The sequence below is a fragment of the Carica papaya genome, chromosome 2 (assembly GCF_054855325.1).
Source record: "Carica papaya isolate Zhongbai chromosome 2, ASM5485532v1, whole genome shotgun sequence".
Classification (NCBI taxonomy): Eukaryota; Viridiplantae; Streptophyta; class Magnoliopsida; order Brassicales; family Caricaceae; genus Carica; species Carica papaya.
Genome location: NC_142310.1, coordinates 2,056,352 through 2,082,535, shown reverse-complemented (window position 1 = coordinate 2,082,535; position 26,184 = coordinate 2,056,352). Strand labels below are relative to the sequence as shown.

At 35.6% G+C, this 26,184-nt stretch overlaps 5 protein-coding genes and 1 long non-coding RNA gene across 9 annotated transcripts; 2 read left to right on the top strand and 4 right to left on the bottom strand.

Moving 5' to 3' along the window:
• Nucleotides 1–2,539: 2,539 nt before the first annotated feature.
• LOC110809144 (RING/U-box superfamily protein) lies at nucleotides 2,540–3,584 on the top strand. Its single transcript, XM_022034875.2, has one exon. The coding sequence runs from the start codon at nucleotides 2,756–2,758 to the stop codon at nucleotides 3,452–3,454; it is 699 nt and encodes a 232-aa protein (XP_021890567.1). The 5' UTR covers nucleotides 2,540–2,755; the 3' UTR covers nucleotides 3,455–3,584.
• An 80-nt stretch (nucleotides 3,585–3,664) lies between these two features.
• Nucleotides 3,665–5,711, bottom strand: LOC110809143 ((R)-mandelonitrile lyase-like). Its single transcript, XM_022034874.2, has 3 exons — nucleotides 5,505–5,711; nucleotides 4,756–5,400; nucleotides 3,665–4,653 (listed from the first exon to the last, which is right to left on the bottom strand). Exons 1-3 carry the CDS (start codon nucleotides 5,581–5,583, stop codon nucleotides 3,767–3,769), a joined length of 1,611 nt encoding a protein of 536 aa, XP_021890566.2. The 5' UTR covers nucleotides 5,584–5,711; the 3' UTR covers nucleotides 3,665–3,766.
• A 1,661-nt stretch (nucleotides 5,712–7,372) lies between these two features.
• On the bottom strand, nucleotides 7,373–9,490 carry LOC110809115 (protein HOTHEAD-like). Of its 2 annotated transcripts, none has more exons than XM_022034840.2 (3): nucleotides 9,298–9,490; nucleotides 8,539–9,183; nucleotides 7,373–8,428 (listed from the first exon to the last, which is right to left on the bottom strand). In XM_022034840.2, the coding sequence occupies exons 1-3, from the start codon at nucleotides 9,386–9,388 to the stop codon at nucleotides 7,539–7,541; spliced, it is 1,626 nt and encodes a 541-aa protein (XP_021890532.2). In that variant the 5' UTR covers nucleotides 9,389–9,490; the 3' UTR covers nucleotides 7,373–7,538. The 2 variants fall into 2 exon arrangements, with proteins under 2 accessions (XP_021890532.2, XP_021890533.2); XM_022034841.2 differs by having other exon boundaries at nucleotides 7,373–8,425.
• A 4,837-nt stretch (nucleotides 9,491–14,327) lies between these two features.
• Nucleotides 14,328–16,348, bottom strand: LOC148268655 (protein HOTHEAD-like). 2 transcript variants are annotated; one of them, XM_088212559.1, is made up of 3 exons: nucleotides 16,209–16,348; nucleotides 15,450–16,094; nucleotides 14,328–15,339 (listed from the first exon to the last, which is right to left on the bottom strand). In XM_088212559.1, the coding sequence occupies exons 1-3, from the start codon at nucleotides 16,297–16,299 to the stop codon at nucleotides 14,450–14,452; spliced, it is 1,626 nt and encodes a 541-aa protein (XP_088068685.1). In that variant the 5' UTR covers nucleotides 16,300–16,348; the 3' UTR covers nucleotides 14,328–14,449. The 2 variants fall into 2 exon arrangements, with proteins under 2 accessions (XP_088068685.1, XP_088068686.1); XM_088212560.1 differs by having other exon boundaries at nucleotides 14,328–15,336.
• LOC110809118 (uncharacterized) lies at nucleotides 16,264–18,938 on the top strand. The gene is made up of 3 exons (XR_015816799.1): nucleotides 16,264–16,403; nucleotides 17,224–18,022; nucleotides 18,114–18,938. It is a non-coding gene; the product is annotated as an uncharacterized LOC110809118 (long non-coding RNA).
• On the bottom strand, nucleotides 16,868–18,562 carry LOC110809116 (myb family transcription factor PHL8-like). Of its 2 annotated transcripts, none has more exons than XM_022034843.2 (6): nucleotides 18,428–18,562; nucleotides 18,238–18,314; nucleotides 18,091–18,148; nucleotides 17,917–17,995; nucleotides 17,756–17,825; nucleotides 16,868–17,681 (listed from the first exon to the last, which is right to left on the bottom strand). In XM_022034843.2, the coding sequence occupies exons 1-6, from the start codon at nucleotides 18,549–18,551 to the stop codon at nucleotides 17,067–17,069; spliced, it is 1,023 nt and encodes a 340-aa protein (XP_021890535.1). In that variant the 5' UTR covers nucleotides 18,552–18,562; the 3' UTR covers nucleotides 16,868–17,066. The 2 variants fall into 2 exon arrangements, with proteins under 2 accessions (XP_021890535.1, XP_021890537.1); XM_022034845.2 differs by having other exon boundaries at nucleotides 16,868–17,663.
• Nucleotides 18,939–26,184: the final 7,246 nt, after the last annotated feature.

Here is a 26,184-nt window from a genome sequence, read left to right as displayed (position 1 = left end):
TATTCAATGATTATGATGATGTTATTGTTTTTCTCATATTGTTTTCATAAATTCCACCAAGGTAAGTGGATGGTAAAGGTTTTCATGTTAATAAACGAGTTTGTTGTAAATTATGCTCCATTGGTCTTTTTGTGGTTTTCTACCCACCTTTATCTCCGTGACGGTGAGATATCGTGATGTTCTTACTGGGCTAGTGTAGCTCACTCCTTAATTAATCATTTCAGATCAGGAAGACATGGTTCCCGAGCCCGTTCCGCAGGAGGACGACGAAGGGGATGCCTAGAGACTCTGTAGTCATACGCATAGTTTATTTTCGAGTTTTCTTTCTTAGTTAGTTTAACCTTTTATATTTTAAGTACGTTTTTTTGGTTTTTCGTGTCAGGGATGTTAACTGAAATTTTGATCTCGCTTCCGCATTTGATATATTTAAATACTCATTTCATTTTAATATTTTCCGGGGCCGTTACACAATAAATCTTTCATATATATATATTCCACATCATCAACTAATCACCAATTACATACTAATATCTTATATTTACAAATCAACAATAAGTCGTGCAAATAGACGATATATAAATCAAGAAAACATTATTAGGACATTTATTGCAAACAAATCAACAGTTTAGGACACCCAGTTTGGTACACTAAATAACCAAGAAAGTAATTTAAAACTAATAATTTAAAGCACACAATATAACAGTAAGCATTTTAGTTGTTATATGAGAAAATAAACAATAAACTATAACAAATATACACTAACCAATTTTGATTCCACTAGTGACATGTAACTAATTTTAAGTTTTTCTAATTTTTACAAAATATAAGTCATTGATTATTAATCTTCAATTTACCATAATAGGAAAAAAGGTTAGGGATTCTTACTCTAGATTAGTGTCTGAAATGCCCTACTTTTCACTACACCTCCTTGCGTTCTCCGGATTTTCTTGATTTTTTCTCTGAAAATTAAAAATACCCGCCACGTATCCAAAAATACCTCAAAAATCCAAAATATGTGTTTTAAAACTTTTTCGGCCAATTTTAAGATTCCGGCACGGCGGCTCCGCCGCGCTCCAGCGCCGATTCCGCCGCCTACAATGGCGGTTCCCATCAGTCTAACCGTTTTGATTCGGTTTTGGCATGTTTTGGTTGTTTTTGTACATAAACCTGCGAAAAACCAAGTTATGGAACTCGGTTGGTCGGAAAAGGCAAATAACTGAAACTCTACCAGCGGAAGGTCTCCAGATGCAGCGACTCTGTCGTTCCTCCTTCGTGCTGGGGTTCTCCTTCGGTTAACTTGCACTAGAAAAAGACGAGAAACACAATGGTCAGAAAACCATGCGAAACAAAAAATAGGAATAGGGTCATTGGAAAGAGTTTTGGATTTCAGCCGCGGGACTTTGCTCGTGTTTTTCAGCTCACATGTCGGCCTTTCGACTCCGATACGGACATAAAGAGATTCGCAATTGGATTTTGAGCGGGAAAGAGGAAAAAATGTACTTGTTCGACGTCAGCGGTAGCTCCAGTATGGCGGCAACAATGGTCAGTTTCTTTTTCTACCACTCTTCTTCTTTTTCTCCGACGAGGACTGATGCGGCTAGGGTTAGGGTTCTATGTGACGCAATATTTAAATACGCTCCCCAAATCGATATGGACCATTTGTGTGGGGACACGTGACCATCTCCCATCCATTGGATCCCTCTTATTCGGAGAATAGATCTGTACTGCACGATCGGATTAAATCTGACCATCTGATCGCACCTGAAGAAAAAACATATTTAGGTTATCCGTGTGCGTGGTATGCGATCTGGACCGTTAGATCGTCCAAACACGTGGATCACCCGCGTGGCCTCCCGCATGGAGCTGATATCAACGTGTCCGCCACTCGCCGTTTTCTGACTCGTCGTGACTGCTGACGGGATCGTCCCACGTGGCATTTTCTTTTTGCAATTTTAACCTCTATTTTCAAATTTTTTTTCAAAAATACTTTTTTTATTCACAGTTTTATCTTTTTTCCCCAGAATTGTATCAATTTCAATCCTAATTTTATTTTTTTCAAAAATTTCATAAAATTAAAATGAAATAAGATAAAATTATTTAAATGTAATTTTTATTAATTAAAATATCATCCTAGATAAAATTTTTATGTCCAAATATTACAATTAAAGGTATATAAAAAAAATTATTAAATTATTCTAAAATTACCAAATATATTGTTTGAAAAAATAGAAAAAATCATTTCTTGATAAGATTATCCAATAGATGTATATTTTTTTATAATATTTCTTAATAAGATGTATGTAATAAATATATACAAGTACTAAAAACTTTTCTTACTCAAAAACACGCTATCATAAATCATTGCCTCTTTTTTTTTTCAAATAATATTGTAAATTTATAAATTATTTTTTTATTTAAATGCACCTAATAATTATATATATATATATATATATACACACGTAAGCTTAGTGGTTGGCTGCAGCAGCACTGAATACTTTCCTTCGAAATATCTTTTCTGAAACGATAAACATCATCCATCTTCTTTGTCTTAGAATATAATACATCATCATACATGCAATTTCCTTCCAGATCTTTCCACAACCTTCTTTTTCATTCTGTGGGCGCACGCCTTTCTCCTCAACAAATCCTTAAAAACCCAGTTTTTCTCCACAATCCAAATCCATTCTCATCTCTTTCATCATCTTCTACCTCTGCTTCTCTCTCTCTCTTCACCTGTAACTGTTAATTTCTCTTCATGGATACTCCAACCCAAGCACCAGAGATTTCTTCTTTGTTCGAGAGGTTTTTGAGGGAGCGAGACCTCTCTGTTTTCCTCCCCTTCATCTTAGGCTTCACGGATGACTCTACTCGAAACCCAGATCAAGAAACCTCAGAAACGACGTCGTCGACGACGGAGGATTCAACCAGGCAGCGGGATAGGATCATACTCATCAACCCATTTACTCAAGGCATGGCGGTGATTGAGGGTGCCTCCAGCATCGATTCTCTGCTTCGAGCCCTCACTAGCAACAACGAGAACCGCAAGAATGGTCAGCCCCCGGCGTCTAAGGCGTCTATAGAAGCCATGCCGAGTGTGGAGATCAGCGATGGGGATGAGGAAGGCGAGTGTGTGATGTGCTTGGAGGAGTGGGAATTAGGTGAAGTAGCGAGAGAGATGCCTTGTAAGCACAGGTTTCATTCTAAGTGTATAGAGGAGTGGTTGGGGATTCATGGGTCTTGCCCTGTTTGCAGGTATAAGATGCCTGTTGATGAGGAAGAGACAGGGAAGAAGAGAGAGGAGGAGAGGAGGAGAGGTGAGAGGGAGATTTGGGTTAGTTTCTCTTTTAACAGTCGGAGAAGAAGAAGTTCTGATGAAGATCAAGTTATTCCCGGTGATTCTACTGAAGAAGACGCTTCTTTAACCTCCAGAACTGTCAATGAAATGGAGGGTTAAGAATTTCTTCCTTGCTTCTTTTTGTTCTCTCAAAGGGAATTACGTGTACATGGGAATTTTTTTTTTTTTTTTTCCTTTCTGAATAATTTTCTTTGCAAATCTAGAAATTAAGTTAATTACTTTGGTTTCATTTTTGCTGTCTGCCCAACAATCTTGTTCATTTGATTGGTTGTCTTACTGACGAATTCCAAATTTCATAATTTTCGGAAGTTTGTAAGGAAATTCCTTTTTTCATTATAGCAGATTTGTTTGTTTCAAACATAAATGTAAAGATCCTATCCCTGATACAAGATATCAATACCCAGTTGATATTTAGGGAGAACGATGAGTGACAAAGGCAGAAACTCTTTTCCTCTGCCTGAGTATTTTGATTCCTTGATACCTTCCCAGCATCATAAGGGTAGCCATTGGATTTGTTCCTGGTGATTCTATTAAGGTTGATCCATCTATTACTCTTAATCCTTCAACCCCGAGGACTCTGTAATCCTGGTCAATAACCCTTCCAACAACACAGCCGCCATGAAAGTGATAATAGGTCCTCACATTATCCCGGCAAAACTGTTTAAGTTCATCTTCACTCCTCGTCAGATACTTATGTTGAGGCTGATTTCCCAGGAAAAACGATACTGATTCTGATCTTGCAACATGCTCAAGCACACTTACCATGTTTACACATTCATCCAAGTCTTCTTTCTTGGTTAGATAGTTGAATTTCACCAAAGGGTTTTTCCTGGGGTCTGTACTTTGTAGCTTGAGCGTTCCTTTAGATTCAGGAAATGCAATCTTGGCAGCTATTGGCATCCTTGTTGAATTGAAGCTAATGGGTATAACTCCTGCTTCTATTATGAATTTGAAGTTGCTTGCTATGGCTGCAACTAGTGGCGGCTCTGGTTGTCGAATTTGTGGTGATTCTGGTGAAGGGTCTACCAGAAGAGCAATGCTAGGATTGTCTTTCATCTCTTTTCCAACTACTTTCAGATCCACCATGGTTGAGATATTGAACTTCTCTATGTGCTTTCTTGGACCAATTCCACTTAAGAGTAAGATCTGGGGACTGCCTAATGCACCTGCTGACAAAATAACATCACCCCATGAACTTGTATTTTCTGGCTGATTGAGGTAAGCTTCGTAGATTTGATCTGTGCTGCCATCACTTTTCATATACTTTATCCCGCAGACTCTGCTCTCATTTCCATCACCTGCAATAAAAATGACCTTTGAGAACTTCGTATGTGAATTAACAGTGAAGAAAAATTTGTTCTTGATAAGAAATCTTGCTAGTATGTTATTAATTTGCTTACTCCTATCATGGAAGATGAGACTCTTCACTGTTGCATTCAGAAGTACTGTAATGTTACTAGGATTCCCAGCTTCTAAAAGATCGGCTGAGGAATGTCTTTTTCCGAATTGATCAAATATGCTTCCTCCGATTTTTGTTCCTGGGATATGCTCCAAACTGAATCCATTGTAGGGTAGAACTCCTGCTTCAAGGAAACCGAACTCAACAACAGTCTGCCATGGAGTTAACTCAGGTGTGGATACAACTCTGGATTCCACCCATTTATAAGAATCTTGAACCAGGTTTTCTTCCCACCCGGCTTGCTTAACAAAATCCTCACTCGCCCGGCTATAGAAACCACCATTTATAGCTGAGGATCCTCCAAGAACTCGTCCTCTTAAGTTGCCGACACCATCTTCGGAGACGAAACCTTGTGCAACTGACGAATATTCATCAGTTTGTAACAATGAGAACCCGTAGGACTCTCTGTCTGTGATCAGAGGATTCCCATAAGGCGAGCCGCCACGTTCTACCAACAATACCGAGAATTTCTCAGACAAGGTTGCAGCCAGGGGACAGCCGGTGGTCCCTCCCCCGACTACAATGTAGTCAAAGGACATGCCTGAGACTTCTTCCGCATCTGCAGTCACGTACCTTAGCTCTTTGCCTATCAACAACGAATGAATAAGAGATCAAATCAACTAATACCCCTTTTTTATTTACTTAAATCTCTTTCTTGTTGAGAGTACATGAATCTAAATGGTGGCATACCTTGACTAAATGAAGAAGAAGACAGGTTAATGCAGAGGAACAGAAGTAGTGCGAGAAGGCAGTGATCATAAAGTCCCATATCGGATGTATGATCCAACAACCAACACCAATGGTTGAAGAAGACAAGATGAGGGATTTTAAAGGGTTGTTTGTGTGTTTAATCATTGACTGTTTGGAGAACGCTGGGAATAATTTATTGAGGTTTTGTAGGCATAATTGCATGGTTTAGCTAATGATTCATTGTTTGGTTAGATAATAATGATTTAATTGTTATGATGGTTTCTGTAGCTTCAAGGTTTATTCTTAATTTAGGGTTGCTTAGATGATAATTCAATAATTTTTTTTATAATTTTTTTTATTTGTTTATATTTACAAATATATGATATAATTTTTTTATAGTTTAGTTATAATTTTTAAAATTATAATTTTTTTTTAATTTTTTAAAACTATAATTTTATAATAATTTTTTTTTTATATTCTTAATATTTTTTATTATTTATAATATTATTCTTCTCTTAAATTTTTTCTATTACACTAGTTTTTATTTTTTTTTCTTCTTTCTAAAATATTGTATATATATATATATTTATATTTTTAATTATATATACATATATTTATATATTTAATTATAAATTTTATTATATACATAAATTTATATGTATTTATATATTTAATTATATATAATATACTTATATATTATACATGTATATAATATTTTAATTATATATATTTATATATTTTTATATTTAATATTATATATTTTTTTTATTTTTTTATATAATAAAATATATATAAAATAAAAAATTTGTTCAAATATACAAACATACTATCTTATCAATTCAAACAAAAATAATTGTGATTATTAAACATTAATAAATTATCATTTAAATATAATTAAATTTAAATATTAATAAACTTTGTACATATCCCTGATATCAAGAAACCCTCGTGTAAATCTAAATAATCTCATCTGGACCTTATACTTATCTTCCTCTGCTAATATATATATATATGTATATATAATGGAAGAAATTAGCAGCCTAAACATACTCCTTTCCCTTTTAATTATTTCTAGTAAACATGATATAAAAATTTAAACCAATTGGATCAAGTAAATTTAGATTATGATAATAAAAATGAATTTATTAGTAGAAAAAAAAATATATATATATATATATAATTTTACGTACATAAAAGAATTTTTAATTAAAATTGAATAAAATTTTTCATTAAATTAAGATTAAATTTTCTAACCAATTAAGAGTTTTTGTGATCAACTAAAACTGAAAATATATTTTAAAATTAATATATTTTAAAATATATATATTATAAAATTAATTTCATTTTAAAAGACATTTTTTAAAAAATAATATATATATATAACAATTTTATTATAGGATAATCCGTTAGTTTGATAAAATAAATAAATATTTATTATAAATTTAATTTCATTAATTCCTTATATATATATATAAATATAAAATAGATAACAAAAACTCTAATATTTTTATTTTATTATAAAATAATCCGTTAGTTAGTAAAATAAAATGGGTCGGGCCCTGCTTGAAGGTGCAAGATGCCCGTTTAGGGAAAACGAGAGAGGGAGAGGTGAGAGTTGAGATGGAGATTTGGGTTAGTTTCTCTTTCAACAGTAGGAGACGTAGAAATTTTCTTGGAGGGGAACCTCTTTCCAGTTGATTTTAGTGAGGACGACGCTTCTTCAACCCCCAGACATGTCAATGAAATGGAGGTTTAGACATGCTTTCTAAGGATTTCTTTCTTGCTTCTTTTCTTCCGTTCATGGGGAATGACATGTAGATGGAACTTTTTTTTTTTCCTGAGAATAGTTTCCTTTGCAATTCAATGAATAAGATTAAATATTTTGGTTTCAATTCGTTGCCCATTTATGCCATAATCGTTTGAATTCTAAAGTTCATATCTTTAGATATATGTTTAGTATAACTTATTTATTTGTTCCAAACATAATGTAAAGATCATATTTCTGCTACAAGATATAAGTATCGACTGGGTATTTTATGGAGCATGATGGATTCCAAATGCAGAAGTTATTTCCCTCTGTCTGAGCATTTTGATTCCTTGATACCTCCCTAGCATCAACAATGTAGCCATTGGATTTGTTCCTGGTGATTCTTGTAGAGTTGATCCATCTACTACTCTCAATCCTTCAATCCCAAGAACCCGGTAATCCTGGTCAACAACCCTTCCAACAACACAGCCTCCATGGAAGTGATAATAGGTCCTCACATTCTTCTTGCAAAACTGTCTGAGCTCGTCTTCACTCCTCGTCAGATTCTTGTCTTGAGGCTGAATTCCCAGGAACAAAGATACTGATTCTGACATTGCAACATGCTCAAGCACACTTACCATTTTTACACATTCATCCAAGTCCTTTTCTTTGGTTAGATAGTTGAATTTCACCAAAGGGTTTTTCCTCGGGTCTGTGTTTTGTAGCTTGAGCATTCCTTTAGACTCAGGGAATGCAACCTTGGCAGCTATTCTCATCCTTGTTGAATTGAAGCTAACTGGTATAACTCCTGCTTCTATTATGAATTTGAAGTTGCTTGCTATGGCTGCAACTTGCGGCGGCTCTGCTTGTTGATTTTGTCTTGACTTTGGTGGAGGGTTAAACACAAGAGCAATTCCAGGGTTGTCTTTCATCTCTTTTCCAACTCCTTCTAGATCGACCATGGTTGAGATATTGAACTTTTCTAGGTGTTTTCTTGGCCCAATGCCGCTTAAAAGTAAGAGCTGGGGGCTGCCTAATGCTCCTGCTGACAAAATAACATCACCCCATGAGCTTGAATTCTTTGGCTGATTGAGATAAGCTTCATAAGTTTGATCTGTGCTGCCATCACTTTTCACAAACTTCATCCCGCGAACTCTGCTCTCATTTCTGTCACCTGCTGTTTTTGAACAGGAAACATGAGCTATGAGAGCTTTGTATGTGGATATACAATGAAGATAAACTTGTTCTTGATAAGAAATCTAGCTAGTGTGTTATTAGTTTGCTCACTATTGTCTTGGAAGATGAGACTCTTCACCGTTGCATTTAACAGTACTGTGATTTTACTAGGATTCCCAGCCTCTAAAAGATCAGCGGAGGAGTGTCTTTTTCCAAATTTACCATAGATACTTCCTCCTATTTTTGTTCCCTGGATATGCTCTAAACTGAAACCGTTGTAAGGTAGAATTCCTGCTTCAAGGAAACCAAACTCAACAGCAGTCTGCCATGGAGCTAACTTAGGTGTGAACACAACTCTGGATTCCACCCATTTATAAGAATCTTGAACCAGTTCCTCTTCCCACCCAGCTTGCTTAACAAAATCCTCACTGACCCGGCTATAGAAACCACCATTTATAGCTGAGGATCCTCCAAGAACTCGTCCTCTTAAGTTGCTAACACCATCTTGGGAGATGAAAGCTTGTGCAACAGATGAGTATTCGTCAGTTTGTATCAAAGAAAGCCCGTAGTACTCTATGTCTGTAATAAGGGGATTTCCATAAGGTGAGCTGCCCCGTTCTACCAACAATACCGAGAATTTCTCAGACAAGGTTGCAGCCAGGGGACAGCCAGTAGTTCCTCCTCCAATTACAATGTAATCAAAGGACATGCCTGAGACCTCCTTGACATCTGCAGTCATGTAGGGGAGCTCTTTTCCTATAGATAATAAATGAAGAAGAGATCAAAGCAACAATAAAATCTGCTAGTACCTCTTTTAACATGTAAAAATTTGTGCTTGTTGAGAATGCTTCAACCTAAACGGTGGCATACCTTGACTAAGTGAAGAAGAAGACAGACTGATATACAGGAACAAAAGAAGTCTGAGAAGCCTGTGATCGTCGATGTTTTGTGGAAGTCCCATATCCGATGTATGATCCAACAACCAACGCTAATGGTTGAAGAGGATAAGATGAGGATTCTCTAATGGCTTGTTTGTGTGAGGAATACAGGAACAATTTATCGAGGTTTGTAGGCCTGATGCCCATTGTTTGTTTGATAGTAATGGTTTTGTTGGTACACTGCTTTCTTTAGCTTCAAGGTTAGGCTTGCTTAATGTTCATCTTTCTCTACTCCAAATAAATGTATATGTAGCGGAAGAAATAAGCAATCTAACATCTCCTTTTTTCTGTTGATTATCTCATTTAATATAACATATAAAAAAAATTGTAGTAACAAAACTGAAGATCTTTGATTCATATCTTAACAGTCTTGCTCTTAGACTTGAAACTTGATTATATAGCATATGGGTGACAAGAATGTAAATACAACACCAAAATATTCTTTGAAAGATCCCATTGACTATGCTTGCTAAATTTTGATTTTTAGAAATTTGCAATGAGGAAGTTTATAAATATTTAAAGTTAATTTCTTTTTACATCATGTTTGGATAAATTTTAGTAATAGTTAATTAATGTATGGTAATGACAGTAATTAGATAGTAATGATACAGGATGAGAATGACAAAATTTTTTTATATTTAGATAATTATATATTAATGTATGTTAATGACATATTTTTGTTTGGATAATAGGATGTGATGGTTGTATTTTCAATCAAATTATTAATTTACCTCTACCTATTATATATAATAGTAAATGGTATATAAAAAGTATGTAATGAAAAAAATAAATAAATTGTTTAACAATATAATTATATTTGTATTTAAATAAATAATTATTACATATAATCAAATTAAATTTTTATATTTAATAAAATAAATAATAATTTATGAGAATAAAAACAGAATTAAGTACATTATATGGGGGTATAAGGGAAAAAAAAAGTAGCATGTTGATCACATACCACCGATTCAGTAGTTTTAAAATTCATTCCAAATTTGTCAGTCAAATACCGTTTATTACCATTAAAAGTTGAAACAAATATTATTTTCTCATATTCGTTGTGTAACACCTAAAACTTTTTATTTTATTATTATTAGAATTTTGTTTGATTTTATTTTATTTTAATAATTAATTTATAAGGTTTTAATTTAATTTAATTTAATTTAATAGAAATAATAATAATAATAATAATAAAATGAGGTAAAATTATTTTTAGGATTTAATTAAAATTGATTTTGAAAAAAATAGGTGAAAATTTGGATTCTGGGGGTGTTTTTGAAAAGAAAATCGAAAACAGGGGTCAAAACGCAATTTAAAAAAATTGCACCACGTTAGCAGCCACGTCAACAGCCCGGTCAGCAGTCCCGGCCAACTAGGACACGCCGCGTGGCAGGGACGCTGACGCGGGAAACCACGCGAAACGGAGACACGTGGACGATCTGCGTGCGCACGATCGGACGGCCCAGATCCGTTCCCGCGCGCATGGACGGCCCAGATTTGATCATGCACGGACGGCCCAAATCACATCGCGATGGACGACCCAGATTTATTTTCAATTTAATCGTGATCGGACGGTCCAAATTAAATTGTGATGGACGGCTTAGATTAAAAAGGAAAGGTTACAAATAATCTCATCCACACCCAACCCCAAACCCTAGCCGCCCGAACCCTCGCCGGAGAAGACAACCTAGCCACTGGAGGAACCGACCGCCACCACCCACCGCCGCACCGGAGCACATTCTGGCCGCCAAACGAGGTAAAATTTCTCCTCTTGGCTTGTTTTTCGATGCTGAACTTCCTTGTGGCCAAATTGGAGCCAAACCACCAGCCAATTGGCCGAAAAACACCGCCGAAGTCCAGCGACGCCGCCGCGGGTTTCCTCGATTTTTGCCTCCAATGAGGCCCTTTTTGGTTCCCGTTCGATGTAATTTTTACACCACTGTGACCACCGTCCTTTTCTCTACATGTTGACTGGAGCAAAATACCAAATCGTAACTCGCGCCGGTAGGTCTCGGTTTTCTGAAATTTTTTAGCCCATCGAGGGCCCTAGGGGTGTTTTATCACAGGAATCAATGCAAGTTTGACCGAATTCGGTCGAAAATGATCGAAAACGGCCAATCCGATGCCGATCGCCGCCGTGGGCAGCGGCGCCATTGCCAAAGCATGGCGGAGCCACCGTGCCGGAATTCTAAAATTGGCCGAAAATGCCCTGGGTCTGATTTGGGGTTTTTTGGGGATATGTGCAGGTATCGGAAGTGTGTTTCAGTTTCCGGAGAAAAATTCAAGAAATTTAGGGACTGCCCGTAGGCATAGTGAGAACCCGATTTCAGACTCCGAAACAAGTAAGGATCACTCACCCTATTTCCTATCACGACATTAAAGCTTAATAAATGATAAAATGGTATTTTATGAATTAATAGATATGCATAATTAAATAAGATTGCTAATGGGGCCCGAACATGATGTATTTGTCGGTCTGTTTCTGTTTGATGTATTTTACAGTCTAAATGCAATATAGTATCTGATTGTTTATTCTGTGGTTCCGTATGCATGAATAACTGTTTAATCTATTATGGTTTGAATTATTGTGAACCCGATGTTGTGTTGCCTTATTTGGTGTGCGTTGCTGATTACGTATTTATGTTGATTGGGTAATTAAGACTAGGAAAAAAAAATAAGGATGGTATGTGAATTTATAAGTGGATAAGTCGACAGCCTCACTAGATATCTTGGGAGATGGTGGACGAACCGGGTCCATAGAGAACCCTACCGGGGACGTGGTCTCTCATATCGGACGAGGTCTGGAGACTTTTGTTTTGGTGCTCATACCGGACGGAGTATAGGGACGGCCCGCTTCACCCTCATACCGGACGGGGTATGGAGACGGCCCTAGAATTAAGGAGAATAGTTCACGTGTAGCGAGGACCCCTATGGATTCCCATGGATGGTAGTAAGCTGATAAAAAAGGAAATTTGTTGCCTGATGATTGAAATAAAAAAGTATGATATGTGTTATGTTACAGAGTGTGCATGATCTTATGATGTTTATAATATTATTGTTTTCATAAGTTGTTTTCATGAATCTCACCGAGGTAAGTGGACCGTAAAGGGTTTTATTATTGATAAATGAATTTGTTATAAATTATGCTTCATTTGTCGTTTTTGTTTTCTACCAACTTTTATTACTGTGACAGTGAGATAGTGTGACATCTTTACTGCGCTAGTGTAGCTCATTCCTTATTTAACCATTTCAGATCAGAAGGACTTGTTTCTCAAGCCCGTTCCGCAGGAAGACGGCGAATAGAAGCCTAAAGATTTATTAGTTTTCCTTATAGTATTCATTCATAGTATTTCCTTTAGTTAGTTTATTCTTTCATATCTTTAATACGTTTTAATTATTATGTAAGGGATGTTAATCATAATCTATTTTATTTCACTTCCGCACTTAGAATAAAGATATACATTTCCTTTTAATTTTCGGAGCCGTTACACATTAAGTACTACCATACATTAAAATTCTATCATTTACTACGATTCAAATAGGGTGTTAGTATCATCTGTTGCCAGGACAACATAGTAACCATGGAAGTGATAATAGGTCCTTGCATTCTCCTGTCAAAACTGTTTAAGTTCATCTTCACTCTTAGTCAGATACCTGTGTTGATTTCTTAGGAAAAAAGATACCAATTATGATCTTGCAACATGCTCGAGCAAGCGTACCATGTTCACACATTCATCCAAGTCTTCTTCATTTGTTAGAAAGTTGAATTTTACCAAGGAGTTTTTCCTGGGATCTGTATTTTATAGCTTGAACATTCCTTTAAATTCAGGAAATGCAATCTTGGCAGTTGTTGGCATCCTTGTTGAATTGAAGCTAACGGATATTGCTCCTACTTCTATTATGAATTTGAAGTTGCTTGCTACGGCTGCAACTAGTGGTGATTCTGGTTGTCGAATTTGTGGTGATTATGGTGAAGGGTCTACCAGAAGAGCAATGCTAGGATTGTCTTGCATCTCTTTTCCAACTCCTTTTAAATCCACTATGGTTGAGATATTGAACTTCTCTATGTTCTTTCTTGAACCAATTCTATTTATTGAGTAAAATTTGGGAACTAATTTTTAATTAAAATAGAATAAGATTCTTTTATTAAATTAAAATTAAATTTGTTAACTGGTTAAGATTATTTATGATCAATTAAAAATGAAATTATATTTAAAAATATACATTATTAAATTAATTTTATTTTTAAAAAACATTTGAGAAATTAGAACAAAAGTACTATGTAGCAATTTTTTATCTTCTTTAGTATATATATACACACACAATAGATAATAGAAACTCCAATATTTTTGTTTTATTAAAGAATAATCTGTTAGTTGATAAAATAAAATTGATAACCATAAATAATCATAACATTATTAATTTATCCCCTTTTCTTCTATTGGTTAAGAACCGGTTATTACAGAGGGTCGGCCGGGGCTGTCATGGGTCGGGCCCTGTTTGTAGTTGCAAAATGCCTGTTGAGGGAAAACGAGAGAGGAGAGGTGAGAGTTGAGAGGGAGATTTGGGTTAAATTTCTCATTCAACAGTTGGAAAAGTAGAAATCTTTTTGAAGAACAATCTCTTTCCAGTTTATTTTAATGAGGACGAAGCTTCTTCAACCCCCAGACATGTCAATGAGATGGATGGTTTGACATGCTTTCTAAGGATTTCTTTCTTTCATGGGGAATGACAATGCACATGGAGATCTTTTCGTTCTTTTCTTTTCTTTTTTTTCTTTTTTTGAGAATAATTTCCTTTGCAAGTCTATAAACAAAATTAAATATTTTCGTTTTAATTTTTTGCCCATCTGTGCCATAATCGTCTGATTCGAAAGTTCATATCTTTATATATATGTTTAGTATGATTTATTTGTTTGTTTCAGACATAATGCAAAGATCATATGACTGATACAAGATATAAGTATCAACTGGGTATTTTATTGAGCATGATTTATTCCAAATTCAGAAGTCACTTCCCTCAGACAACATACATGTAAAGATTATATGACTGAGACAAGATATAAATGTCAACTGGGTATTCTATGTAGCATGATGGGCTCCAAATGCAGAAGCCACTTCCCTCTGTCTGAGTATTTTGATTCCTTGATATCTCCCTAGCATCAAGAGTGTAGCCATTGGATTTGTTCCTGGTGATTCTAGTAGAGTTGATCCATCTACTACTCTCAATCCTTCAACCCCAAGCACCCGGTAATCCTGGTCAACAACCCTTCCAACAACACAGCCTCCATGGAAGTGATAATAGGTCCTCACATTCTTCTTGCAAAACTGTCTAAGTTCATCTTCACTCCTCGTCAGATTCTTGTCTTGAGGCTGAATTCCCAGGAACAAAGATACTGATTCTGACATTGCAACATGCTCAAGCGCACGTACCATGTTTACACATTCATCCACGTCCTTTTCTTTGGTTAGATAGTTGAATTTCACCAAAGGGTTTTTCCTCGGGTCTGTGTTTTGTAGCTTGAGCATTCCTTTAGACTCAGGGAATGCAACCTTGGCAGCTATTCCCATCCTTGTTGAATTGAAGCTAACTGGTATAACTCCTGCTTCTATTATGAATTTGAAGTTGCTTGCTATGGCTGCAACTTGCGGCGGCTCTGCTTGTTGATTTTGTCTTGACTTTGGTGGAGGGTTAAACACAAGAGCAATTCCAGGGTTGTCTTTCATCTCTTTTCCAACTCCTTCTAGATCGACCATGGTTGAGATATTGAACTTTTCTAGGTGTTTTCTTGGCCCAATGCCGCTTAAAAGTAAGAGCTGGGGGCTGCCTAATGCTCCTGCTGACAAAATAACATCACCCCATGAGCTTGAATTCTTTGGCTGATTGAGATAAGCTTCATAAGTTTGATCTGTGCTGCCATCACTTTTCACAAACTTTATCCCGCGAACTCTGCTCTCATTTCTGTCACCTGCTGTTTTTGAACAGGAAACATGAGCTATGAGAGCTTTGTATGTGGATATACAATGAAGATAAACTTGTTCTTGATAAGAAATCTAGCTAGTGTGTTATTAGTTTGCTCACTATTGTCTTGGAAGATGAGACTCTTCACCGTTGCATTTAACAGTACTGTGATTTTACTAGGATTCCCAGCCTCTAAAAGATCAGCGGAGGAGTGTCTTTTTCCAAATTTACCATAGATACTTCCTCCTATTTTTGTTCCCTGGATATGCTCTAAACTGAAACCGTTGTAAGGTAGAATTCCTGCTTCAAGGAAACCAAACTCAACAGCAGTCTGCCATGGAGCTAACTTAGGTGTGAACACAACTCTGGATTCCACCCATTTATAAGAATCTTGAACCAGTTCCTCTTCCCACCCAGCTTGCTTAACAAAATCCTCACTGACCCGGCTATAGAAACCACCATTTATAGCTGAGGATCCTCCAAGAACTCGTCCTCTTAAGTTGCTAACACCGTCTTGGGAGATGAAAACTTGTGCAACAGATGAGTATTCGTCAGTTTGTATCAAAGAAAGCCCGTAGTACTCTATGTCTGTAATAAGGGGATTTCCATAAGGTGAGCTGCCCCGTTCTACCAACAATACCGAGAATTTCTCAGACAAGGTTGCAGCCAGGGGACAGCCGGTAGTTCCTCCCCCGACTACAATATAATCAAAGGACATGCCTGAGACTTCCTTGACATCTGCAGTCATGTAGGGGAGCTCTTTTCCTATAAACAATGAATGAAGAAGAGATCAAAGCAGTGATAAAATCTGCTAGTACCCTTTTTAACATGTAAAAATTTGTGCTTGTTGAGAATGCTTCAACCTAAACGGTGGCATACCTTGACTAAGTGAAGAAGAAGACAGACTGATATACAGGAACAAAAGAAGTCTGAGAAGCCTGTGATCGTCGATGTTTTGTGGAAGTCCCATATCCGATGTATGATCCAACAACCAACGCTAATGGTTGAAGAGGATAAGATGAGAATTCACTAATGGCTTGTTTGTGTGACGAATACAAGGAACAGTTTATTGAGGTATGTAGGCCTGATGCCCACTGTTTGTTTGATAGGAATGGTTTTGTTGCTACACTGCTGCTTTCTTATTGTCAAGGTTAGGCTTGCTTTATGTTTATCTTTCTCTACCCCAAATACATGTATGTGTAGCAGATGAAATATGCAACCTAACACCTCCTTTTTTTCGTTGATTATCTTATTAAATAGAAAATTAAAAAAAAAAAGTCAACTTTTTTAATAGTAACAAAACTGAAGATCTTTGGTTCAAATCTCACCAATCTTGCCCTTAGACTTGAAACTTAATTATATAGCATATGTGCGATACGATTGTAAATACAACACCAAAATATCCTTTGAAAGATCCCATTGACTATGCTTGCCAAATTTTGATTTTTAGAGATTTGCAATGAGGAAGTCTATGAACATTTTTAAGTTAATTTCCCTTTAGTATCATCTGTTGCCAGGATAAGATCCAGAGAGAGATATCATCACAAGACGTATCCACACCATATATTATACCATCTTTTTTTTATATGGATGTTATATTATATACACATTCTATCAACAAAACATTAGCTTTAAGAATCATATTTTGCTACATATACTATATTACTAAAAAGTCTAAAACCCACCCACTGAATGTTCCGTAACAACAAAGTTTCCCCTTGAACTATTGGTATCGTTTCAGTTCAAATCAATTGCCTTTGGACCTTGTTCAGAGTCATTGAGATGATACTGGCTATTGAGATCCAGAGTCCCCAGAAACCCAGAGTTTCCCAGTTGATCATTTCTCTTCTCCTGATGAATCTCTAACATCTTTGATAATGGTTGCTCAACACAGATTCCATCAGAAATGGTACTGCAACTTCTTTTTCTCCCAACAGCTTGGTTGCTTGAATCACCACTCCATGGCTTCTTTTCTGGGTGTATAGCCATTAATGGAAGTTCAAGACAAGTATTAACCTTGCTGGGTCCACCATTGTCATTTCCACCAGAGCTTTCAGATGATGTCAATGAGCTTTCCATTGAACATATGGTACCTCTTGTTCCTTTCTGATTGACATCTTTCATGATTGAATCACCTACTTCTGTTAGTTCTGAAAATGAAGAACTAGGGCAGCCAGTGTTGACCATTGAGACGAGTCGAGAGAGTTCAGCTTTTGCAAGTTCTATGCCAACCGAAGAAGAACTATAACCAGCAAGGGTTTCTTGAGCTTTCTTTAGTACTGACTGTAAGTACTTCCCTTGGGCTTCAATTCTCAGCTGCAAATGTCTCTGCACCTGAAAAATGGAATTCAGCTTTATTTCCATCTGTTAGAACACCAACTATTAAATTAGAAACTGAAGAATGAATTGGGCATTAATTATCTTACTTCAATCTGCTCATGAAGTTTTCTCTGTACTTCCATTTGCACTTGCAGTGCCTGAGCAATCTGAAAGTTTCTGATAAACGAAAAAAATTTACAGCGTTAATACAATGACTTTGTACAATCATTTACGTTCAGAATTGATTGGGTTTATTTCTGACTATTACTCATTAATCTGATTGTGGTTTCCATTGTTCATATCCGTGTTGAAATGGCCGTGACTACCACTCTGGACCTCTCCGTAATCTGCAACAGAGACAATTATCACAAAAAGTGAGTCAGGAAGGATAAGAAACGAGATTATTAGAGCAATGATCGGGAAGCAGTTGAATCTAATTCACCTTCTTGGTTGTTGTCAATGCAGGTTTCAGCCTGGTGGCCTTTGCCAAGCCTGTACTTCTGCAACAAAGAAATAGGAAAAAAGTTTTTGACTCTGTTTTCATGTCGAAAAGAGGAGTAAAAAGATCGACAAGAAAGGGAAGAAGCACCTGTAAATGGCTCTTAAGGTGGTACAAAGTAAGTCCAGGAATTCCCATAACTCTCATCAAACTCTTGGGTGTTGCCTCTGGCAAAAATATATATAAAAGCCAGAATGGATGAAATCAATACAAACACCGTTGGAGGAAGAAGTGATGATGAAAAGATAATTGATGCATTGAAACATTTACAAAACTTAACTGTCTGCACCTCCAAGCTGATTGATAGCTTCAACAAATCTGTGATGGAGTTCAGGAGTCCACTTCAACCTAGGCTTAGCATCAGTAGACAAAACCAAGTTCATGTTTTGATTTTGCAGACCCATTTGGAGGAGTGAAGTACACGGGCATGAAGATATGAGGCAGGTAAAGCTTCTGTTCTTATAAATTCTGGAGGGTAGTTGGGGGAGTTCTCACTCCATATCTGGAAACATGAGTGGGGTTATGTTGGAGAAGGGAATATATGCCCACGAGCTGTGTCTCTTCCTTTCTTCAGTCTCTCCACATTTCACACCAACTTTTCTTTTTTTTTTTTCTTCTTCTTTTTTTTTTCCCCCATAAATTTTGTAATAATTTTTTTGAAAAATAATTTTGTTCTTTGACTTGAAAGGAGTAGAGAGAATCTCTGAGGGAGCAAAAACAGAGAAAGCAACACAGTTCAATTAAGGGTCTTAAAAGGAGAGAAAAGAAGAAAAGTGTATGGTTTGTTTTTATGTTGCTGTTTTCCCCCATTTCTCTCTGCTTGATTCCCTGCTGAGTTAGGTTTGCCCCACCATCACGAATAATGGGAACTACTTTCTTTCTTCCCACTCTTAACCCATCAATGAAGGAAAATTCAATGGAAAAAAGAACAAAAAATTTGGATAACTATCACTAAATCTTTTATATATATATATATTCTACATTCTGTATCAATTAGACTCTTCACTTTTTTTAATAAAGCAGTCAGTCTCAAATATTTCTGTACTGTATCAAATTCATACTCCACACAACAATAATACTTTTGTCATTAAGTTATAACAAAATTGAAAGAAAAATCTTGTAAAATTAACTTCAGATTTTGATTTCATCCCAATGCATAAATAAGATATGAGAAGATTTTTGAGATAATTACAGGGGGAAAAAAATGTAATAATGGAGATTTCTTTTTGGTGACTTAAAAGGAAAAAATTAAGTTCATCTTTATTTTGTTTTTTTTCTTTTTCTAAAGAGGATGTGGCGTGATTGGCAGATTCTTTTCGTTGTTTGTAGGGATAAAAGAATCAAAGAATCTAACCTTAGAATTTAGGACCCCAAGGACCAAGGGTACCCCCTATATATATACATATATACATATATATGTATATTATATAAAGAAGTATCCTTGAAAAAGCAAATGAAATGGGTCATTTTTACAAGAGAGTGATGAGGATGAAATTCCCATGTAATTCACCCAACAAAAATATTATTCCCCCTGGAAATTGAACCGAAGAGACAGCAAACATCTGTCTGATTTATCCAATTACAGAGGAAGGAATCTCAGGTGCTGACTCTGTCAACTGGCCCTACTATTATTACTTCACCTCCGTTAATGATCAATCATTAAACCTAAATTAACAGGAACCCATTTGTCAAATGGAAAAGTTATCATCAACAACAATAATAATTCATATTTCAAGCTGCTGTGAGAAAATAATGGACTCACCCAGTTGGTAATTATAGTTTAACTGTGTCAAAAAAGTACACATTATCAAACTCTTAATTCAAACACACACAAAGTTATAAATAGGAAGAAGTTTACCATGCGTATAGGGTTTGCTTTATTATAAATAAAATAATAGAAAACGATAACAACAAAACAAAATTAGAAAGGGTAAAATTGTATTTTACCCTTTCAAAAAATACCCGAAAGTGAACAAAGCCAAGAGTGAATGAATGAATATAGGAGTCCTAACACTGCAGTTTTTTTTTTGTTCTTTTGGGAGCTGGGTGGGACCAGACGAGACTTGGGATTGCTGAGAAAAGCTACTGCTTTTAAATGCATGCCCTTCATATCATCAGCCTCTGTAAATATTTTTTTTTTTTTAAAAAAAGTGAACAGACTTGTGTTTGTATGTGCGCACGTCCAAATGTGAGAATGTGTATGCACTGTTTCTCAGAAATTAAAATAATGAAATGACAAAAAGGTCCATATAATTAATAGATAATAACATTCTTTCTCATATGGAAGTAATCATCAAGACTTACAGTGCAAAAAAAGGATATATATATATATATATATATATTCATTCCAAAGACAACCTTTGCTTTAACTCTGCAATCCATATCCAAACTGAATTATTAAAGAAAGAAAAGAAAGAATGTATTTTCACACACAAAGAAAAAGGGAAGCAACTATGGCCAACTAAGAGCTTGAGAAATTTCAATGGAATCACAGATTGATCTTTGAATTTCTCGGGTTGAGTTCAAGAGTTTGATCATTGGAATCAAAATCCAATCATTCATCTCCTAAGCATTGCCATTAAGGTAAGTTCAAGATAGTAGATAATACAGAGATGATAGAAAGGTAAAGAACATGAATGAAGATATAGGTATAGGTGGTTGAAGATTTTCAGTAAGTTAACTGATAGCATTTCATTTTAATTGCTAATAAGAGAACATAATGAAAAGGTTCAGTGATAAGATCCGATGGTTACTACCACCATCCTCTAGTGGTAAAAGTCTTATAATGAAAAATCAACTTGGTGGACCCAACTCACAAGGAGGAAGGGTTCTTCCTCAGCAAGCATCTCATTGCTGTGTCCCCAGAACCATAATTTGTTAGTGGCTAGCTCATAGTTGATACAAGAAAGAAAGGAATATATATATGACATATACATTTATATATAATTATTGACAGGTTCTTATGATATGTGGCCCGGATGTTTGAAAAACAAGAAAAGAGGGGAAGAGTTGTTCAAGTACCTTTCTCTTTAACCAGCTGCTGTACTTGGAACTCCTTTCTTGCTTTGATATATTCCATAACAGGTAAAGGAGATTCCGGGATGATGCCAGATGGCCCCTGGTATTTTTAGATCAGTAGGAGAAGGTCCGGTGAATCAAAAGTCATTTTAAACAAAGTTACCTCATCAATTAATATTCCTCTCCGGACCCATTACAAGAGATTTCTTTTACAAATCAAAAAGCATGCAAACAAGATTAGAAGAATATGGCCTAAGGAATCAGGAAAAGAGAAACAAAAGGAACTAGTCACCATCCTACGAAATAATAATAGTAATTTGATGCAATTTTATGTGGAGAGTGTTACAGCAATGAAATGATGTCAGCAATATGTCACTAATCGGTTTATTAGTCTAATTGTTAAAGAAAGTTATCTTAAGCTTCAAAAGAAGAAGAAATAATAAGTAAAGTGCACATTGTTAAAGTAAGAGTTTAACAAAGTATTTTTCTTACACATCAATGGATGGGCTGTACCAATAAACTAAACAACAAGAAACAAAAGACAGATGCACACAGACCCGCACATGATTGATGGAGCCTGAACTACGTCCTTGCTCCCTGGGACTTCGACTCTTTCATTGGTTCAGTTGTTTTATTCTGCTGCAGATTTAAACTCTCTTTCATTTTCCCCTTTTTTTCAGTTTTCTTGCAGTCTGCAGGTGAGGGATTAAGAATTCATGAGAAACAAGATTTTATTTTTCCCAAGAACAAAAAGAAAAGCACTGAAAAGCAGAAGTCATTATTTGAAAAGGGAAAATGAGAAAGAAGACAAATATGTATACTCTTAACAATAATCAAATTTTTTCATGTTTTTCCGAGAATAAATAAGAAAATCTAGACCTGATGTACACTGTTAACTCCTAAAATGAAGGAATACATCCATTTGAACTAGTTATATGGTAAAACAAACTAGCATGCCTTCAATTCCATGAATTTCCTCAAAAATTATGCTCAGTGAATCATCAACCACATGCACAATCACAATCTAGCTTCAACAGTAATGGCCTACCATATATCAAAATTTGCAGTTAATAATAAACTCTCTCTCGTCAAAGCAAAACAGGAGAATAATTTGGATAATGATAAGTACAAAACTTGTCCAAAAGGCACTATCACCCATATTACGGGAGCCTTATTGTTTTACCTTTAGACTTTAGTGCAAAGTTTAGGTTTGTTTAATTTTTTGTATCTCACAGTAAATGAAGGATCATAAATAAATACAAGAATCTAAAGCAGCACTTGGCTCATTAAATGGTAGACATAATTGCTTTTCACCATGGCAGTAAACGTCACAATTTCTCCATTAAGTGATATTCAATTTCCAGAATCTATATAACCACAACATATTTGTCCATGGCCCCACAACTTGACTGATAGAGACAAAGTAGAATCATGCAGAAATATTCCCTCAAATAATTCAGGCAACTCATTTCTGGTGAAATTGTACACCATTTGAAACCACCAGGGTTGACATGACTCAACCCAGAAGCCAGCATAGCATGCTAATGGGAAAGAAAGAAGCTGCAGAAGATGGGAGCAGTTCTCATCTGAAAAACCAAATCCGTAGAGGAATAGTAATCTAATTTCAAATAACATTGCTACTTCTTGAACCATCAATATGTACTGCTCTGACTTGATATTCATGTGAAAGAAAACAATAGTAATAGGAAATTAGGAGTAAGTCTATTCTTGCCTGATTAAGTTGCAATTAGATATTCAATTCCAAAAAAGAAACAGGAAGAAGGAAAAAAGAGATTGCCGTGAGATAGATAAACAGATCTAGACTGCAGCATGAATTCTCTGGTATTTGGCCTCTCTCTTTCTTTGAGGCAATTTCCTTCCTGTCACTATCAATCCATGAACAGAATCTTGCTTTTCATGCTTTAGGAATATTAATGAGCAAAAAACAAATTATGTTGCTCCCCAGCAAGAATTGACTCATTCCATCAATCTGAGAAAGAAAATAGTTTCTTTTCCTTCCTTTCCCATCTCTCTCTCTCTCCATCTATGCATGTCGATATAACAAATACTTACTGTCCCAAAATTCTAAACTCCTTGCGTTAAGGAAGACTTTCTCCTGGTAAATACGCCATGGACATGTTCAATGGAAAAGACAACAAAGTCAATTTTCACTGCCAAGATTTGTTACCAAATGCTCAACAAAAAGTGACCATATTTGAGAAAATACACTAATACTGATGTCATAGTGCTCCATTAATGCCAGGAGGTTAGAGCAACTTATAATTCAGAACCTTTGAACTATATGGTTCAGAATATATGTCACGTGATCCTGAAATTACATCTCTTTCACACATCTTCTCAGCAACTAAATTAACCACATGCTTAACCAATACTTCCAAAAAAATTTTGGAATTATCTTCTGAGTAGTATAAATTAACCATGGCCTCCTCCTAGGCTATATTTTCAAAACAAAGGAAAAAAATAAAAACAAATTTAGCTGTCAAGATTCCAGCCTTTACTTTATTCTTTTATATTTTCAAATAAAATCCATGTTGGATCCAGACAAGATTTGCAAAACTTATAACTCAATCAAAGCTACGAACTTAGTCATCCAAATTCTACCCATCATTTTCTTTCTGTATATATTTGAACAGAATATGTCCTGAAAGTAAATTATTAGAAACCAAGATTTTCTGGAGCAAACATGGATCCAAAAATTCTTGGATCCCAAACTTAAACACTGCCTACATAATACCTGGATCATTATTGAAAGAGGACCAGGCATCTCATGGTAACAGAAGTCATATTTCTGAGGACTACCTGTTTGTTATCGTGTAGGAGACTTTTAGCAACCATATGTGAATATCAACACAGAGAGAATACTAAGAAAGGTTAAGCAGGCCTTTTGGACTATGGGAAAATTGATTTCTCATGTTCTAAGAATATTGAGAAAAAAATTTCCAATTCGATCCTAAGATAGTTCAAAAGATAAAACAGCAGACGGAAAAAAATTGAAGAAAATGCTAAATATGGAAGTTCTAGTCTGGAACCAAGCATCTAACTACTGCTTTAACATAACTGTGATGCTGCAATGCATTTGTCTTCCTTATGATGTCCCTAAAGCAAAGACCCCACCATATTATATAATAACTAATTATGTTGGTTGCCTTCAGTTGGTAAAAGAAATATGTTTGTACTTCATCAACATCATAAACCATAATTAGGATCAAAGGCAGGCAAGATGACTCAGTTGACAAATATCCTCTCCATCTTGATAACACATGCATTAGAAATTATTTGCTACTCATGGCACTGATATACATTACTTGTAAGCAATGTATTGTTTGGAAGCAATGTTAGACGGACAAGGATGAACTAACAAAAATCAAGCTGCATGCTGCTCATGGCTCCTATATACAGTATATGATTTGGGAGCTTATTTTCATGGCACTGCAAAGTCCATTTACATGGCCCCTCCTGTTTGATGTATCACAAATTGTTCAATTAATTCAATGGGATTCTACATAAGGTTGTATAATCATGATGAAATCTAGAAGAATTAATGCTTTTGTTGCTACCCAAAAATAGGCTCACCTATCTGTGGACCCTATGCAAGCATGGATCAGAATTGCGCAAGAACAACTTTGTCCAATAACAAGGCATATAGTCAGGTATACTCAATTTATTCAATTCACTCAGTCTTTGTGTATTAATTCTTTTCCATTTTTATATTGATTTAAACATGAAAGTGCATATGCTAGAAAAAACTTGGGCTCTCTCAACAAAACTATTTTTTCTTTCTATATGCCAATCCATTTAAATCAAGTACGACCCATCAACCTCTAGTCTACAAAATCTTAGCATACATCTCTGACTCGACATATCCTTTTTTCTAATTTTGCGAGTGTGAACCTTGAAAATTTAGCAGGATATATACATATATATAATATACATATGTGTCTGTATAGATAACCTTTTCTTAGGGTTAAAAGTCCAAATTCCACCACAAGCATAGTCCATATATCCATTCTCTTCACCTTTTTTATACACTTCTCATCTTCATCTGGAAAATGGAAAACAATCGACTCTACATTCTTCACGACATAAAATGGCATCCAATAAGCATCGCAAACAAATCGAAGTCAAAGCCAGAGCATTGACAATAACGGAGTAGATTATCATACCCTAATTTTTTAAAATAACGACACAGAATATTCCCATTAACAATAGCAAGACAGATTCACAAGAAGACGAAAGGAAAAGATTGCTCGCTGTGTATGATCTTACCTCATTTGTGATAATCGTTGTGCTTTCCGGAACTGTTTCATTGCCATCGCTGATAAGCTCATTGAACGGGGAGAAGAACAGTCTGCGATGGGAAAAGTACGACTGGAAACGACGACGTTTTCTTACCAGCATCCTCTTGCTTGAAAATTGAAAATCAGTCGTAGCGCCAATGAAGCTCCATGCCGACTTCAACGGCCGCGTAAAACGCAAGCTTAGGCACCGTTTTAATCCATCGGGTTCTCTCCATCATGGGCCGGCCCATTATGCTAATAAATCGGATTGGGCCAGGCCATGAACCGTATATATTTTAATTAATTTATTAATAATTTTTTTATTTTTTTATTATTTTTTTTTAATTAATAAATTTAACCTCACCTCCTCTTTTCTAATCTCATAAATAATTACTACCCACCCAATTAGAAGTAATTAAATTGGGCAAAACATGTTTTAAGTTATCCTTGAAAAAGATGATCATGCGAATTTCTTCATCCTAAACTTAATTAATGAAGATTAGTTTATCTAATTGGAGCAAATTAATTGCCCAATTAGTATCAAGAAAATGATTTTGAGTGAAGGAAATGGAAACTAGTGATTGCAATTTGCAAAGTGACCAACACCTCATAACCCACTTATTTTTAGTACTCCCCACTAATCTACATATACATATATACATATATATGTAATATAGATATGTGTATATGTATGTATATATGTCTCGGTCAATGCTTTCTT

Coding starts and splice junctions, on each gene's coding strand:
- LOC110809144 (XM_022034875.2), top strand. CDS start 2,756: ATGGATACTCCAACCCAAGCACCAGAGATTTCTTCTTTGTTCGAGAGG.
- LOC110809143 (XM_022034874.2), bottom strand. CDS start 5,583: ATGGGACTTTATGATCACTGCCTTCTCGCACTACTTCTGTTCCTCTGC. Junction 5,401..5,504: donor TTCTTCTTCATTTAGTCAAG/GTATGCCACCAT, acceptor CGTTGTTGATAG/GCAAAGAGCTAAGGTACGTG. Junction 4,654..4,755: donor TCTCATCTTCCATGATAGGA/GTAAGCAAATTA, acceptor TTTTTATTGCAG/GTGATGGAAATGAGAGCAGA.
- LOC110809115 (XM_022034840.2), bottom strand. CDS start 9,388: ATGGGACTTCCACAAAACATCGACGATCACAGGCTTCTCAGACTTCTT. Junction 9,184..9,297: donor TTCTTCTTCACTTAGTCAAG/GTATGCCACCGT, acceptor TATTATCTATAG/GAAAAGAGCTCCCCTACATG. Junction 8,429..8,538: donor TCTCATCTTCCAAGACAATA/GTGAGCAAACTA, acceptor GTTCAAAAACAG/CAGGTGACAGAAATGAGAGC.
- LOC148268655 (XM_088212559.1), bottom strand. CDS start 16,299: ATGGGACTTCCACAAAACATCGACGATCACAGGCTTCTCAGACTTCTT. Junction 16,095..16,208: donor TTCTTCTTCACTTAGTCAAG/GTATGCCACCGT, acceptor CATTGTTTATAG/GAAAAGAGCTCCCCTACATG. Junction 15,340..15,449: donor TCTCATCTTCCAAGACAATA/GTGAGCAAACTA, acceptor GTTCAAAAACAG/CAGGTGACAGAAATGAGAGC.
- LOC110809116 (XM_022034843.2), bottom strand. CDS start 18,551: ATGGGTCTGCAAAATCAAAACATGAACTTGGTTTTGTCTACTGATGCT. Junction 18,315..18,427: donor TCAGCTTGGAGGTGCAGACA/GTTAAGTTTTGT, acceptor TATTTTTGCCAG/AGGCAACACCCAAGAGTTTG. Junction 17,826..17,916: donor AACCACAATCAGATTAATGA/GTAATAGTCAGA, acceptor TTCGTTTATCAG/AAACTTTCAGATTGCTCAGG.